This window comes from Pangasianodon hypophthalmus, chromosome 10 (assembly GCF_027358585.1).
Source record: "Pangasianodon hypophthalmus isolate fPanHyp1 chromosome 10, fPanHyp1.pri, whole genome shotgun sequence".
Lineage (NCBI taxonomy): Eukaryota > Metazoa > Chordata > Actinopteri > Siluriformes > Pangasiidae > Pangasianodon > Pangasianodon hypophthalmus.
The window spans coordinates 3,645,942-3,663,747 of NC_069719.1; the positions used below are offsets into that span (position 1 = coordinate 3,645,942).

General features: G+C 40.7%; 1 protein-coding gene across 1 annotated transcript; it reads left to right on the plus strand.

The window, feature by feature from the left end:
* Positions 1 to 948: 948 nt before the first annotated feature.
* Positions 949 to 17,363, plus strand: arhgef33 (Rho guanine nucleotide exchange factor (GEF) 33). The gene is made up of 15 exons (XM_034308230.2): positions 949 to 1,876; positions 4,381 to 4,430; positions 5,265 to 5,429; positions 5,670 to 5,767; positions 8,019 to 8,125; positions 8,259 to 8,363; positions 9,332 to 9,458; positions 9,707 to 9,839; positions 12,097 to 12,192; positions 12,288 to 12,380; positions 12,675 to 12,892; positions 13,064 to 13,135; positions 13,975 to 14,587; positions 14,683 to 14,819; positions 16,006 to 17,363. Exons 1-15 carry the CDS (start codon positions 1,855 to 1,857, stop codon positions 16,133 to 16,135), a joined length of 2,166 nt encoding a protein of 721 aa, XP_034164121.2. The 5' UTR covers positions 949 to 1,854; the 3' UTR covers positions 16,136 to 17,363.
* The last annotated feature ends 443 nt before the right edge of the window (positions 17,364 to 17,806 follow it).

The window sequence follows — 17,806 nt, forward strand, 5'->3', positions numbered from 1 at the left end:
CTCACTGAAGATAAAGAAATCACTTATATTCAGTGACGGTTAGTGAATTATAGCAATTTGGCAAATATTTGGCAAGGAATGTGGACACGACCAATAGCTGCGATAAAAGAGGTTAGTTTTATGCACGAGAGAAGCAAAGTGACATGATTTCTCACTTTCTTTAGTTCCTAAGACAAAATCAAGACAAAAAGTTAATCTGGTTGGTTAAAAAAAAAATCACTGTATGAATACTGCTTTTTGTACTGTTGCCAAGTTGACTACAGAATTTTTTTTCCTGTAAGTATGATACATATGACACACTGCTCTCTGTAGAGAAAGTAAGATCATTCGTATGATGAAGTCTGTTGCACCGACCTGGTGCTATTAGGTGTCAGAAACGCCTTCTAGCACTCAATGTGTAGTAATTTGGGAAATATGGAAGAATCACATGACTGGCGTGTGAAGGCAGGGTAATATTCGGAGGGACTTTTAGTCCGAAATTACAGTACTATACACTGTGTTCTTTGGAGATAATTTTCTACTTATTGTTCCTGTTTTTGAAAACTAACAGTGTGTGTGTGTGTGTGTGTGTGTGTGTGTGTGTGTGTGTGTCCAATTCAGATTAGTGGCTACATCGCTTGCTCGAGGGTGGGTGTTTTTACAGCTAGGCGTTTCGTCTGCACTCATTATTCCGATGTCTTAAGCCGCTATAATAGTCTACACTGCTGAGTCACTTCAGTAAATGATGAGAACGTTTAACGTGTGTGTGTGTGTGTGTGTGTGTGTTTAAGTACTTGTTTTTAATTTGCAGTAACGTAAACTGTGTGTGGGTGTGTGCCTAGAGTTCAGGGCAGATCTGTCTTGAAGGTTGAAGAGGAAATTGAATCGTCTGGTTTGTTCTATAAAGCAGGGGTGGATCTCTCTCTCTCTCTCTCTCTCTCTCTCTCTCTCCCTCTCCCTTATTCTCTCGTTTTCATTTTTCCATTTACTCTAAAACAAGGCCTTTTTGTCCGAGGCCTCATCAGACTCACATGGTTCGGAAGAGAGAGGACACAGAGGTGGGACAGAGTGAGGCGGAGAGGATAAAGCGTGCAAAGGAGAGATTCAGACACTCAGGAAAATGACCTCTTAGGTCATTTTTGGATTAGAGCTTTTGGATGACTTCTGTTTATTCTTTCAGCTTCTGAGTGAAGAACAGAGGAACACAGTGTTTTAATTAAAATAAAACAGAGGAACAAGATTCTAGAAACTGGAAAACTAGGACAAGTTTGTAGAAGCGGAAAAATCACTGGAACACGACTCTAGACTCGGAAAGACTGGGACATGTTTCTAGAAGTGGAAAAATAATTGAAACTCATTTTTGTAGAGTAAGAAACACAGCAGAACCAGGTGGAAAGACACTGGAGCCAGATTCTAGAAGCCGGAAAACTGGAACAGGAGAGTGGGAAGAGAGTGGAACAAGATCCCAGAAGCAGTGCGACTGGAAAAACATTCTAGAAACCAAAACACTGGAACTAGTTTCTAGAGCCAGAGAGACAGTGGAATGAGATTCTGGAAGTGGATTCTGGAAAACATTGAAAGAAGATTCTTGAAGTGGAAAGATTTGAACAAAATTCTTGACTGGAACAAGTTTGTAGAGGCAGAAGGACAGTGGAAGAAGTTTCTTGAATCTGAAAAACATTGCAAAAAAACAGCAGAATAGGATTCTATAAATTAAAAGTGGATTCTAAAACCTGAAAAAAGTGGAAAGACAGCAGAAGTTGTTTCTAGGAGCAGAAAGACAGTGTAACAAATTTTAAGAAGTAAATCTCGATCTGCAAAATTTACAACTCTGGATCTTAAACGATAAGTTGGAATATAGAACCCTAAAGGAACATGGAGAACGGAAAAACAGAAGGTGAAGTTGATGAGCCAAAGTCACTGAGCCTGGTTTTCTAAAGTGTATCTACAATCAGTTAACAGTTTTAGGGTTTTGCAGGTTTACTAAACCTTATGTCAACTGCTTCTGCAACAGTTTTCTTTAGGAATATTGAATCAAACACTCAGGACTGTGTTCAGAGTTGAGTTTAGCGTGTGTAGTGAGGGTTAATACTGGAATTGTGCACATCAGTATTCAGGCCCCAGAAGTAACTCCAGACTTCTTCAGAAGCTACGTCAGTATGTCACTTATGTCTTGGCTGTAAATATGTTAAAAATACTAAGGAATGCCATAGTGGCCTACATTAAATACATCAATATGAATAATCCTAATCAGAGACGCTGCTCACTGGACAGATTTTTTATGGATAAAGTTCTGAATGACCATTAAATGAGCTGAAAGTGTAGCAGACGACTGCTTGGTCAGCTTGTCCTTCAAATCATGGGCATGTTTTCTTTATAGGAGAGTGCATCGAATTAACAAAAACATTACCATTGTTTTAATAAACTAATTTCAAATCATGATTGATAACATACATCCAATGACCATGATTTAATATCTCATGATTTCATTCAAGGTGTGCACAATTACCTATATATCAAAAATGAAATGCAAAATAACAGGATGTGCTGGATCAAGTGCTATAGAAGCTTACAAGCTGCTGAATAATGAGGGTGGAAGCCATACTGTTAAACTAATTTTGTAATAATTAATGTAATTTTTGTATTAATTAATGTAATAGGAACATTCATACACCAGTATATTGCCAATATACTAGACTTTTATCAGGTGATTATTTTCATGCTCGAAATACTCTCATTCAGATATCCTCATATTAGTCTTTTTTTTTTGTTTTCATCTTTACATTTTTTTTTGCTTTTATATCATATTACATTTGACAGCAAAGAAAAACCTTTATTTCCTTCTACAGTCTGCATTTTGTATAATTGTTTTTTGGGCTTAAAGGTGAGTGGTCTAGGGAAACCTCGATTCTGACGCTTCTACTCAAGAAAACACTTGGGAGCGTGAATTACACACATGTGATTCTAATAATCTGAATCTGTAGCCTCGAAAATCATCTTAAGCCTGCAAGTAAGCCGTCTCCGAATATGCATAAGTTTGCATAAATACTGACATCGTTTTCGGACTTAAGTCACCAACTCTAACTATGTCCTTTAAGTGTCTCCTGTTGTCTGAATGTTGTGTAAATGAAGCTCTAAATGAACTCATTACACATCAGAACAACCTTATAATGTAGCTGTCTTCAAATCTCTCTACCGTATTTTTGAATGTTCTGATAATGTCTTTGTTGAAATGATTCACTTCTAAACTGGGTGGCGTGAGAACATTTTAGATAACATTTAGAAACAATTCTACAAGGAGTTTTGTTTGTAGAAATATTGAACAGAATTGACATAAAGGTAGTTTATGTCCGGATAGGAATGTTTTCCTACACATTTTCCAACGTTTTCCAACATTCCTACACATGTGAAGCAAATCCTGTCACACATTTGTTACTCAGTTTTCTGATAATTTTTTTTCTTAGATTAAAATTATGTTCCTTTCCCAGCTAGCAATTTTATGTTAGTGGAGCATTCTGCAGTGTAAAAAAGTGTGGGTTTTTCCCCCAGATTTTTCCAGTCCACAAATATTTGTGTTAACGTTACTAAAAATTAAGTTAACATTACTGAAAATGTTCCAGCAGTGTTGTAGGAACTCCTGTAGACAATGCATAGACATGTTTTCAGAGCCTCGAGAACGATTTACAGATTACAGAACAACTTTTCAGAACTGAAAGGCTTAGAAAGGTCTAATTATAGGCTCCCTAGTGGCTCAACATAAAAGCGTTTGCCATATCATCTGAAGATTGTGAGTTTGAATCCTGGTCCAGACATCAGTGGCCAGGAGTCTAGAGAGCAAAATAAGCCATGCTGTCTGGGAGGGAGGGGTATACTCTCTTTCGAGCGTGGTGTGGCACAGCACAAGCAGCAGTTTAAAAAAAAACATTCACGTGTCTCGGATGAAGCGCGTGTTAGCCTTCTCCCTCCCCAGTTGGTAGTTGGGGAGAAACATGTGGAAAAAAGAAAAGTCTATTAAATATAATTGTTAGAGTTTGAAAAACATCTTTATGTTAGTTTTTGTCTGGGAAAGTTTTGTGCACGAAACATTACTACATCATATGTTTTAAGAATGTTGCAGCAATGCTATTTTTGTAACCTTCTTAAAACCTGACGAATACCTGATTAAACAGTCTGAGTACATTTTTCGCTGGGATTTTTCCTTTATTAAGACTTAATGAATTTAAAGACATCTATGAATTAAATCCGTTTTAAATGTAACAGACTACAAATTTGTGAAACGGACTAAATGAAGGAAGCCATTACAACCTTATAGGTCATGTGGATTAAGCATTCTTACTGCAGCGTGGATATATAAATGAGTTCTAAACATTTTCTTGTGTGTGTACACCACTTTGTTCTTAGATGCAGATGCAAATGCACACATGGATGATCCAGATCTGCACATGGTTCAGGTAGAATGTCTTCTTTCCTTTTAGCAAATCTCTCTCTCTCTCTCTCTCTCTGATGACTTTCACATGATTGTGTGCTTAATTTGTGTGTGTGTGAGTTGCAAAAAAGATGACCTTGTAGTTTAACAGATAAATATAAACTGATTTACTCTTCTCCTCAAGTCCAAGGACACTGAAGACACACACACACACAAATACACAAATACAAAAATGTGTCTGATGCTGTTAAAAGACACTAAGTCTTAATGAAGAGAGTGTGATTGAAGTTCAACCAAATCCAGCTCAAAGAACTCAAAGAAGCAGTCACTCAGTTAGCTAGCCAGTTTTAATACTAGCTAGCTAAATCTTGCTAGATTGGTTTATTTGTTTGACAAAGTTTAGTTAATCGCTCTAGGTTGGCTGATCCTTAATTTCAATAAGTAACTGACTTTGTAAATGATATTGTATTTTGTGTTTTACATCTATTCGTTTTGATTAACATATTTAAATAGCATTATCAACATCACACATAGTCAATAGAAACACCATATATTTTACAGACTCAGACTACATTATTTTTGGTTTTGTTTATATACTTTGTTACACAGGAAATTGAACTTGATTAAGGATAATCAGATGTTGCTCTTAGCAGAAAACAACAAAAAAACTTCAATTCTGTCACTTTTAAAATGGGCAAAAGTCTATGTAAGTTGATGGGGGCACTTACTTTTAGGTAGTACACCCCACTGGAGTGGTGGTTTCAGTAGTATCACCAATCTAGCTCTTTAATCTGTATATATAATGCCTTATAGATTATGAACTTCATGTTTATTCAACTTTAAGCCTGCCACATTACAGTTGCAGGCCCTGTGGGCGGAGCTTAAGGCAGGACTCAGGGGCGTGGTTCAGGAGCTCTCCACCTTACAGCAGAGCAACAGCCGTTTGGAGGAGAAAGTGTCCGAGTGCCAGAGAGACACGGCTGAGAAAATTCTGTCTCTGAGAAATACGCTGAACACACTCCAGGTGCACAACACACACATTAATCTCTAGACAGCGAGGCAGCTAAGCAAAGAAAGATTAAACACCTTACACATAAGCAGTTCTACTTTTTTAATTTACTTCAATCCCAACAAAGCGTCACATGATATATTTTGATTGGCGTGTCTGTTTAACTGTTATAAGTGAAGTGTCCCATCATAGCATTTATAAATATATATATATAAAGAAAAATATGAATATTGATAAATGTTTGATGTTTTGCAGGAGGACACAGGTAATGCTCTTTCTCAGATCTCTGAACTTAACATCAGACAAAAAGAGCTACAGACTGATCTGGACCTACTGCAGAGGACACAACACAGGTAACACACACTGTAGAGGACACAACACAGGTAACACACACTGTAGAGGACACAACACAGGTATCACACACTGTAGAGGACACAACACAGGTAACACACACGGTAGAGGAACACAGCACAGGTAACACACACGGTAGAGGACACAACACAGGTAACACACACGGTAGAGGACACAACACGGGTAACACACACTGTAGAGGACACAACACGGGTAACACACACTGTAGAAGACACTACACAGGTATCACACACTACAGAGGACACAACACAGGTAACACGCACTGTAGAGGACACAACACAGGTATCACACACTACAGAGCACATAACACAGGTAACACACACGGTAGAGGACATAACACAGGTAACACACACTACAGAGAACATAACACAGGTAACACACACTGTAGAGGACATAACACAGGTAGCACACACTGCAGAGGACACAACACAGGTAACACACACTGTAAAGGACACTACACAGGTAACACACACTACAGAGGATGCAACACAGGTAACACACACTGTAGAGAAACATAGCACAGGTAACACACACTGTAGAGGACACAACACAGGTAACATGCACACTGTAGAGGAACATAGCACAGGTAACACACACTACAGAGGACAAAACACAAGTAACACACACTGTAGAGGACACAACACAGGTAACACACAGTACAGAGGACACAACACAGGTAACGTACACTACAGAGGACACAATACAGGTAACACACACTACAGAGGACATAACACAGGTAACACACATTGTAGAGGACACAATACAGGTAACACACACTTATAAGAACATAGCACAGGTAACACACACTACAGAGGACACAACACAGGTAACACACACTGTAGAGAACACAACACAGGTAGCACACACTACAGAGGACACAACAGAGGTAGCACACACTGTAAAGGACACTACACAGGTAACACACACTGTAGAGAAACATAGCACAGGTAACACACACTGTAGAGGACACAACACAGGTAACACACACTACAGAGGACACAACACAGGTAACACACACTACAGAGGACACAACACAGGTAACACACACTGCAGAGGACACAACACAGGTAACACACACTACAGAGGATGCAACACAGGTAACACACACTGTAGAGAAACATAGCACAGGTAACACACACTGTAGAGGACACAACACAGGTAACATGCACACTGTAGAGAAACATATCACAGGTAACACACACTACAGAGGACAAAACACAAGTAACACACACTGTAGAGGACGCAACACAGGTAACACACACTTATAAGAACATAGCACAGGTAACACACAGTACAGAGGACACAACACAGGTAACGTACACTACAGAGGACACAATACAGGTAACACACACTACAGAGGACATAACACAGGTAACACACATTGTAGAGGACACAATACAGGTAACACACACTTATAAGAACGTAGCACAGGTAACACACACTACAGAGGACACAACACAGGTAACACACACTGTAGAGAACACAACACAGGTAGCACACACTACAGAGGACACAACACAGGTAGCACACACTGTAAAGGACACTACACAGGTAACACACACTGTAGAGAAACATAGCACAGGTAACACACACTACAGAGGACACAGCACAGGTAACATGCACACTGTAGAGGAACATAGCACAGGTAACACACACTACAGAGGACACAACACAGGTAATGTACACTACAGAGGACACAACACAGGTAATGTACACTACAGAGGACACAACACAGGTAACACACACTGTAAAGGACACTACACAGGTAGCACACACTGTAGAGGACACAACACAGGTAATGTACACTACAGAGGACACAACACAGGTAACACACACTGTAAAGGACACTACATAGGTAACACACACTGTAGAGGACACAACACAGGTAATGTACACTACAGAGGACACAACACAGGTAACACACACTGTAAAGGACACAACACAGGTAATGTACACTACAGAGGACACAACACAGGTAACACACACTGTAAAGGACACAACACAGGTAACACATACTGTAGAGGACACAATACAGGTAACACACACTACAGAGGACACAACACAGGTAACACACACTGTAGAGGACACAACACAGGTAACACACACTACAGAGGACACAACACAGGTAACACACACTACAGAGGACACAACACAGGTAACAGCAAGAAGTCTGACACACACAAAGATTTTCTTAGCTGTTACTGAAGCATCTCTTACCTGTGTTACTGGTAGAAAATTCTCAGGTGGGGAGGAGCTCGTGGATGTCCACACCTCTCCCTGCAGCCAAACACAGCTGAGGCTCATTCAGCATTACATCAGCAGCCTGCCGACCAATCAGAGTGAGTGAATCTCTGACCGTCCTTTCGGATGCATTTACACTGGCCCTTCTGATTAGACACATGTTTAGGAAAGAGACACTTGCTGTTTGTTACTGAGTGTGTGTGTGTGTGTGTGTGTGTGTGTGTGTATTAGGTTCGGAGCAGGATGCCAGTGACTTCAGGACTCACCATAAAGCTCCATTCAGGCAGGAAAGGAGAGAGAGCCGAGACCTGACAGAACAGAACAGCCAGGACATGAGTGCGTCTCTCTCTATCTCTCTCTCTCTCTCTCTCTCTCTCTCACACACACACACACACACACACACACACATCATACAAAATCAAAGAGGTCTTTATAAGAGTTTGTCTAATAATACTGTGAATACACTTTGCAGTTATTATATTAGTTATTATGGTCCATGTTCACAAAGTGAATGTTTAAATGAAAATGGTGGACCGATCCCACAATGCCAGACTCTCATTACCTATTACCATGGTTACATCAACGTATCTGTTGTGCTTTGCTTTGCAATTCTGAGTATTGTAGTAATGACACTAGAATGTGGAGATTAAACATTACTTTTATTAAAGTAAACTTTTTTAATGTTTCACACTACCATTAAGAATCTCAGTCATGTTATGTCAGTCTTATCAGATTTAAAAACTGAGCTAAAAATGTAACTCTGTATGGAGGAAATTAGTGCCACTTTTACTTCCAGAACCTCACTGCTGGTCTGCTGTTGTACTAGAAAGCAGGGAAGTATGCGGATTGTAATATAGTTCCACACTATACTGAGATTTGTAAATACAGGATTATTAGGCTATTTTACAAAATCATTTTAGAGGTAAATGCAAATAGAATAACAATATCATTTGTATATGAAGATGTGGTCATGCACCCCTGCTTGCGTCCTATCACACCACACCGGTCTGGATTTTCCTATAACACAACACTTCCCGCTAGACTGGTCTGTCAGTGCAAGGAATATTTCTTTGGTTTTTAGTGACTTATGTTACACATATGCATGTTACTGGCATAATAAAATGTTCAAATGTTATAGTAGTCCTGAATTATAAATCTGGACTGAGTGGTCAAGGCTTGGGTCTCCGAAAATTCAGAATGTCCATTTGGCGTTGTTTGCCCAAAAAGTGTGGGTAGCCCTGATCTAAAATGTGTGTTTTTGTTTGTATGTGTGTGTGTGTGTGTGTGTGTGTGTGTGTGTGTAGGTCAAAGGCAGGTAGCTGCTCTGGAGCTGTTGGAGTCAGAGAGAGTGTATGTGTCATATCTGTCTCTGCTGCTGAAGGCCAACATCACGTACAACGGCTGTGAAAACTCTAACCTCAAAGACAAACGGTAACACACACACACACACACACACACACACACACACACGTTTAGATATATTTACACAGACAATTTACTGTTACCTCAGACAGAACTTAACCTGAAACACTTGTCTCACATTGTTTACCACACACTATATTCTTTCTAGTACACCACATGCCATTAAGTTTTCCAGCGTAAACTCACTTTTTGTATGCAGAATACATGATTTGAGAAAGTTCGACTCTCATGTCACTTTCCTTCTTTTTCTGTCTCAGGCTGTTCCCATCCTCTTTACGGTTTTTGATCCAGCAGCACCTGGAGCTGTTGCATCTTCTGCAGGAACGAGTGCTCAAGAGTCACTGGCAAGGCATCATGGGAGATGTGTTTCTGAGGCTTTCCAGTAAAGAGGTACTAGAGCTTTGCCTTTTGCGTATCAGTCCCAAAAAAGAGGTGTGGCTTATGCGCATGTCAGTACTAGTAAAGGAGGTGTGGCTTATGTGCATGTCAGTACTAGTAAAGGAGGTGTGGCTTATGTGCGTGTCAGTACTAGTAAAGGAGGTGTGGCTTATGTGCATGTCAGTACTAGTAAAGGAGGTGTGGCTTATGTGCGTATCAGTCCCAAAAAAGAGGTGTGGCTTATGCGCATGTCAGTACTAGTAAAGGAGGTGTGGCTTATGTGCGTGTCAGTACTAGTAAAGGAGGCGTGGCATATGTGCATGTCAGTACTAGTAAAGGAGGTGTGGCTTATGCGCATGTTAGTACTAGTAAAGGAGGTGTGGCTTATGCGCATGTCAGTACTAGTAAAGGAGGTGTGGCTTATGCGTATGTCAGTACTAGTAAAGGAGGTGTGGCTTATGTGCATGTTAGTACTAGTAAAGGAGGTGTGGCTTATGTGCATGTTAGTACTAGTAAAGGAGGTGTGGCTTATGCGTATGTCAGTACTAGTAAAGGAGGTGTGGCTTATGCGTATGTCAGTACTAGTAAAGGAGTTGTGGCTTATGTGCATGTTAGTGCTAGTAAAGGAGGTGTGGCTTATGTGCATGTTAGTGCTAGTAAAGGAGGTGTGGCTTATGTGCATGTTCGTGCTAGTAAAGGAGGTGTGGCTTATGTGCGTGTTAGTACTAGTAAAGGAGGTGTGGCTTATGTGCGTGTCAGTACTAGTAAAGGAGGTGTGTCTTATGTGCGTGTCAGTACTAGTAAAGGAGGTGTGGCTTATGTGCGTGTCAGTACTAGTAAAGGAGGTGTGGCTTATGTGCATGTTAGTGCTAGTAAAGGAGGTGTGGCTTATGTGCATGTCAGTGCTAGTAAAGGAGGTGTGGCTTATGTGCGTGTCAGTACTAGTAAAGGAGGTGTGGCATATGTGCGTGTCAGTACTAGTAAAGGAGGTGTGGCTTATGTGCATGTTAGTGCTAGTAAAGGAGGTGTGGCTTATGTGCATGTCAGTACTAGTAAAGGAGGTGTGGCTTATGTGCATGTTAGTGCTAGTAAAGGAGGTGTGGCTTATGTGCATGTGAGTCCCAGTGAAGGAGGCGTGGCTTATGTGCATGTTAGTACTAGTAAAGGAGGTGTGGCTTATGTGCATGTCAGTGCTAGTAAAGGAGGTGTGGCTTATGTGCATGTTAGTACTAGTAAAGGAGGTGTGGCTTATGTGCATGTCAGTGCTAGTAAAGGAGGAGTGGCTTATGTGCATGTCAGTACTAGTAAAGGAGGCGTGGCTTATGTGCATGTCAGTACTAGTAAAGGAGGCGTGGCTTATGTGCATGTCAGTACTAGTAAAGGAGGCGTGGCTTATGTGCATGTCAGTACTAGTAAAGGAGGTGTGGCTTATGTGCATGTCAGTACTAGTAAAGGAGGCGTGGCTTATGTGCATGTTAGTGCTAGTAAAGGAGGTGTGGCTTATGTGCATGTCAGTGCTAGTAAAGGAGGTGTGGCTTATGTGCGTGTCAGTACTAGTAAAGGAGGTGTGGCATATGTGCGTGTCAGTACTAGTAAAGGAGGTGTGGCTTATGTGCATGTCAGTGCTAGTAAAGGAGGTGTGGCTTATGTGCATGTCAGTGCTAGTAAAGGAGGTGTGGCTTATGTGCATGTTAGTACTAGTAAAGGAGGTGTGGCTTATGTGCATGTCAGTGCTAGTAAAGGAGGAGTGGCTTATGTGCATGTCAGTACTAGTAAAGGAGGCGTGGCTTATGTGCATGTCAGTACTAGTAAAGGAGGCGTGGCTTATGTGCATGTCAGTACTAGTAAAGGAGGCGTGGCTTATGTGCATGTCAGTACTAGTAAAGGAGGCGTGGCTTATGTGCATGTCAGTACTAGTAAAGGAGGCGTGGCTTATGTGCATGTCAGTACTAGTAAAGGAGGCTTGGCATATGTGCGTGTTAGTACTAGTAAAGGAGGTGTGGCTTATGTGCATGTTAGTACTAGTAAAGGAGGCGTGGCTTATGTGCATGTCAGTGCTAGTAAAGGAGGTGTGGCTTATGTTCATGTCAGTCCCAATGAAAGAGTGTGGCTTATGTTCATGTCAGTTTTGGTGAAAGAGACATGGCTTATGTGCATCAGTCCCAGTGAAAAAGGCATAGAGTTAATGATGACCCAACATTAGCATAACAATGGAGATGAAATGAGGGGTTAAAGCTTACATGAATGTGTGTGTGTGTGTGTTCCACAGAGTGATTTTCTGGACAATTACGTGTCCTATCTAAAGGAGCTCCCCGAGTGCCTTTCAGCTGCCAGCTTTTTCTCAAAGCCTGTTGGCCTGCTAGAGGTATACACACACACACACACACACACACACACACACACACACTAAGATCAGGTGTGATGAATGTGTTGTGATTGGCTGTGCATGTTCTAATCTAGGGTGACATCACAGGAGATGAGGCACGTCCATCTCTACACACTCTGCTGCTCCAGCCAGTCCAGCGTATCCCAGAATACCTCAGGCTCTTACAGGTGTCTATCTAAATACACCATCTTTCCATCCATCCATCCATCCATTCAAATATCTATTCCATCTCTGTTATCTAAACATTCCATTTGTCTATCCATACTTTCAAGTGTTCATCTTAATATTTCATCCATTTACACATCAACCTGCTGTTTTTTCTGAGAGTGAGATGTACAAGTGTTTGTGTGTTACAGTGTCATGTAGAAAAAAGGATTCTGACTGTGTATGTGTTGCTTCTGGGTTTTATCATTAATTAACATTTGTGTGTGTGTGTGTGTGTGTGTGTGTGTGTGTGTTAGAGCCTGTTGCGTCAGACGGAATCTGAGCATCCAGATTATTATCTGCTGCTTGTGTGTGTGCAGCATCTACGATCCTTCACCACCCAGTACAGTAACCTCCTCCAGCACAACCAGGAGCTCCTCACACACTCACACACACACGGCCCGAGAGAACACACACACAACCTGTGCACACACCAGCCGGACCGGGTGACACACACACGCAAGGAATTCAGCAGGTCAAATTATGATTGTGTCAATGTTGTATTGTGATGAGAGAGAATATTTTTGTGTGTGTGTGTGTGTGTGTGTGTGTGTGTGAGCGTGTGAGGAAGAAGCTTTCAGTTAGGTGTGCATTAGGGTGTTTGTTGTGTGTCTCATTGACCTGGTGTTTGTTGTGTGTGATTCAGATCTTCAGTAAAGCAGCTGTATAAAGTGGATTATGAGAGTTCATCAAATTACAGTAGCACAAGTGCACTGATGTGAGTCAACAACATTAACACATATGACTAATCACAGCACCAGTCATCCATCTACTCATCCATTTCTTCATCCACTCATTCCATCTGTCAATATTATAATTCTTCCATCTATTCCATCCACCTGTCTAAGTATTCTATCCATCCTGCCATTCAAGGATTCCATCCATCTGTCCATTTTACTATCCACTCATCCATCTTTTACATCCATCTGGCTGTCTATCCCAACCCTCTGCCCTCTATTCCACTAATCCTTTCATCATTCCAACATCCCAATGATCTATCTGATCATTCTGTCCAGCCATCCACTCATTCAACCATTCCATCTGTCTATCCATCAGACTACTCCATCCATATTTCCATCCTTTTAAACCACTTCAGTTTTATCTTACAGTTTTATCCATCCATCCACTCATCCCACCATTTCCTCATCTGTCCACATAGCTATTCTATCCATCTATCCAACTTTTATAAACTTATCACACATTTCATTAATCTGTCCATCTTGCAATTATTTTCATCCATCCACCCGACTACATAATTATTGGTATTCCATGCATTTATCACTCTAACCATTCTATCTATCCACCTGTCAATCTAACTACTCTAATCAATCCATGTGCCATCCTTCCATAGATCAAATTATCAAACTGCATCTATCCCTCCATCCACTCATCTATTCATTCACCCCATCTAACTATTCAATTTATCTCCAATTCCATTTCATTTGTTCATTCTAATAAATATTCATTCTACATCTCCCATCCATTGATTTGTCTATCTCTTTTCATCTCTCCCTCTCTTTCTCTCTCTCTCTCTCTCTCTCTCTCTCTTTCTCTTAGTGATCCAGCCCATGGTCATGGCAGAAAGAAAGCAGCTGGCCGTCGTTACCCTGATTGGGAGGCGGAGCCTAATCGTTTTCACCCCGATATTTCCTTTGCATCCGACTCAGAATCTCGTCACAAAGCCACGCCCACTCAACTCCACAGGATTCCAGAGACAGAGAGGGTGGGGTCAGCCCTGGCCGACGCAATGGGGGCATTCCTGCCATACAGAGGCGGGGACTCTCGCTGTTCAAGTCGTTCCCATTCTACTGACTCGAGTATCGACATTGCTTTCGTGAGCTGTAGCCCCTCCCTCAGTCCAGACCGTCAATCACACAGCAGAGGGCGGAGCAGCGGAGGTGGGGTTTACAGACCCAGCCGTGGCTGTGCGTCGCCCGATTCAGCCAGCGCGATGAAGCCTTTGCAGCCGGTACAACGGAAGAGCAAGTCGCTGAATGGCTTGCAGCTGGACAGCATCGACAGCCGTCCCCACCTGGTCAGAAGTCCGGTCCACCCGAGGCTGGTCCGCCAATCAAGCGCCAAATCGAGGCTGAGGAATAGCAGTCCAGAGCGGCATCACGAACCCAACACACACACCACCGCTGAGGAGCTCACACAACAACTACACAAGGTTGCACAACACAAAACTACACAATGCATTTCTCTAAACTGGAAAACCATTAAAACCATTATTTATTAACAAGTGTATGTGCTTTCCCATCTCAGGATTCTGGACCTCCAATATGGGAGGAGTTAAAATGGAAGGGCGTGTCCGATGAAGGTGACCACACCCCTCTGAGCGAGCGTAGCAGGAAGGAGGGCAAAGGTTTCCGGAGCTCCTTCAAAAAACTCTTTAAAAAGAAGTGAGGGTAACAAATTTTCTCTAACACACATACACACACCGATGGCAACTCACCTCACTAAAATGTCACGCAAGTCACACACACACACTCACATTTTATAAGGACTTCCTCCTTTTAAGTAGATAGACATGCTGAGGGAGTCATTTCCTTTAGAGATAGGAAGGTGGCTCACAAAAAATTCAAGGAACATCCCTGTATATAAATATTTATTTTTACAAAAAACAGTATGTGGTACATCCAGACATATTATATGCACTGTGTACATACAGGGCCTCATACATGTGCAGCTGAGGAAGGATTGAGCATTAAGTGGGAGGTCAGGACAAACAAAGGGTGGAGATGTTGAAACTTTTGCACGGAATTGTCTCAGCTTCCAAAACCAGATGTAAATTAGTGGCATGAGTGTTGCTAGGTGTGGTTTTTACCACCTAATTTGGCTACTTTTGACCTGCGGCTTGGGGTTTGGCCACTTTGCATACCATAAAGTAGTTGGAAAGTTTCATTCCAAAATGCACTACATCCATTTTTGGCAGTTAGGGACTTTTATTTAAAGTTTTTCAAAATGTTTTTTTTTTTAATGTGTAAGAACATGTATACATTTATTCACATATATTGCTAACACATTTTTACACCTCCGCCAGTAGATGGTGGTGTTTTCAGGTTGTCCCTGTGCCCATCCGTGTGAGATATGCATTAGTGTGACATGTCAGGATGGAGTGATTGAATGTTTGTAGGATTTATATGGAAGTATTATTGTATATGGAAGTATTATTGTAACCAGCAGATGAACTCATTAGATTTTGGAATTGATCCAAACTGGGTCACGGTCACAGCAAGGTCAAATGTCTGAAATAGTTTTTTTTTTTTACTTTTCCTTAATAGCTTCCTTCCTGTTTGAAGTGTATTTTAAGTGTGTTTCAGGGACACAAACTAGTAACATGAAGGACCACACTTGGTGCTGGAGGCATCCACATCAAAGCCTATGACGCCATGTTCTAACTGTTGTATATAAAAGAATATATATATATATACACACACACACACACACACACACACACATCCATATACACATACACACATTGTCACGCAATGGCTTTGATGTGGATGCTCCAGCACCAACAAGTGTTTTATGTGTGTGTGTGTATGTATATATATATATATATATATATATATGTGTGTGTGTCAGGTCTGGTGGAGACAGCAAGGTGGAGAAAGTTGTGGAGAAGGCTGAAGGACAGAGCAGCAGTGAGCTGGAATCTGGGAGATTAAACAGAGCACAACAATCTGAAGATATCGACAGAGGAACTGCGGTCTAAACACACACACACACACACACACACACACACACACACACACACACACACACACACTACAATTCTACTAGAAGAATCTATTTTTGTGGCTTGCTCTCTCTCTCTCTCTCTCTCTCTCTCTCTCACACACGCACACACACACCCCTTGTGTTGCTTCTTTAATGCTTTCATGTTATTATCCTTCACTATCCTCTCTCAGAATGCTGTTAACCCCCATTCAGTAACATTATATAGAAATAACCTCACTGCTGTTCTGTACATTTTACAATACACAATAATATACATCCACAATTTCATAATGGATTTCATTTCATCTAACTATTGAGCAAAAAAAAAAAAACATTACTACAATGACATTAAACAAACTAAACCATCTGCCAAACCAATCCAAGTACATTAATGTGTGTTTATGAAAATAATAACACGAAATAACAGACACAATGACCACCATTCATTTTTGTTTTGTTTTCACCTTTAATGTGTTACCTCAATCTCATAGATCAGTTTCACTTTCGAAACAAAATATAGACGATTATACAGTCTGTAAAACCAAATATTATCGTACACTATTTACAGGTCATGTGCATCGTAGTGTGAAGTGAACGTGTTAATGCAGCTGAAGAACACGGACTCGGTTTGTTATTAACACATGCTGAAACCTGTGTGGTGATGTTTCAGGATGAAAGCTGCACTCTGGAAGATTGAAAGGTTACTGCACTTTAAACACATTCAACTCTCTCTCTCTTTCTCTCTCACTCACATACATACACTCTCTGAGTCTCTCTCTCTCGCTATGTTCAGTGATGTGTGTATTATACTACACCCTGCATGTTTTGACTGGTAAGCAATGCGTTATGTCTTATGGAAATACACAACAAGTCTTGATCTGTCCACATTACCGGCTTTGTCTAAAGCCGAGCGGCGGTTAATTAAACATAGTTGATCAGCCAAGACACGTTTGCTCTGCAGTTTTGTGTAGCTACGAGGCTAATGTAAATAACTAATGGAAGCTGTCTTGTCTCAAATGGAAAGTATCTCGTCGTTCTCACCTGGAATGTTTTGAGTGGCCATGTTGGACTACCAGATTTTTTTTTAAGCAAAATTTGGTGTCATTCCACCATCTTAGACAAATTCAACTAATATTTCTCTTTATTAGGTTGTTTTCTAAACACATTATTAAGCCTATTTCTAAATATCTTTACTCATTTTCAGGCTTAAAATTGTCTTGTTCTATTGGCAGCATTTATTTCTAGAAAGAAGCAAAATTATCTGCCAATAGAATAAGACAGTTTTAAGCTTGAAATTAGTAATGTCTAGAAACAGTCTTAATGGTCTTATATTTTTAATATAATAATCTCATAATGAGAAATATTAGATAGCTTTTCTTTTATCCAAGATATCATCACTTGCTAAGACATTGTTTTCACACCGAACTTAAATGTTTTTAAACGTAAATTTTTTTTTTAAGCTTAACAGTGTTGTCTGTGGACGTGAACAACAATGCTGAATCCATGGACGTGTACATCTGAAAATGTACTCGTAAAACTCTTTCATTCATTTATCAAAAAAAAAAAAAAAAAAAGTAAAACAGAAGTGAGTGTAGAAATCACAAAAATCACCAGAGAGAACGGACAACATGGAGCCGGCGCTCGATCAAGTATTAGATAATTTATA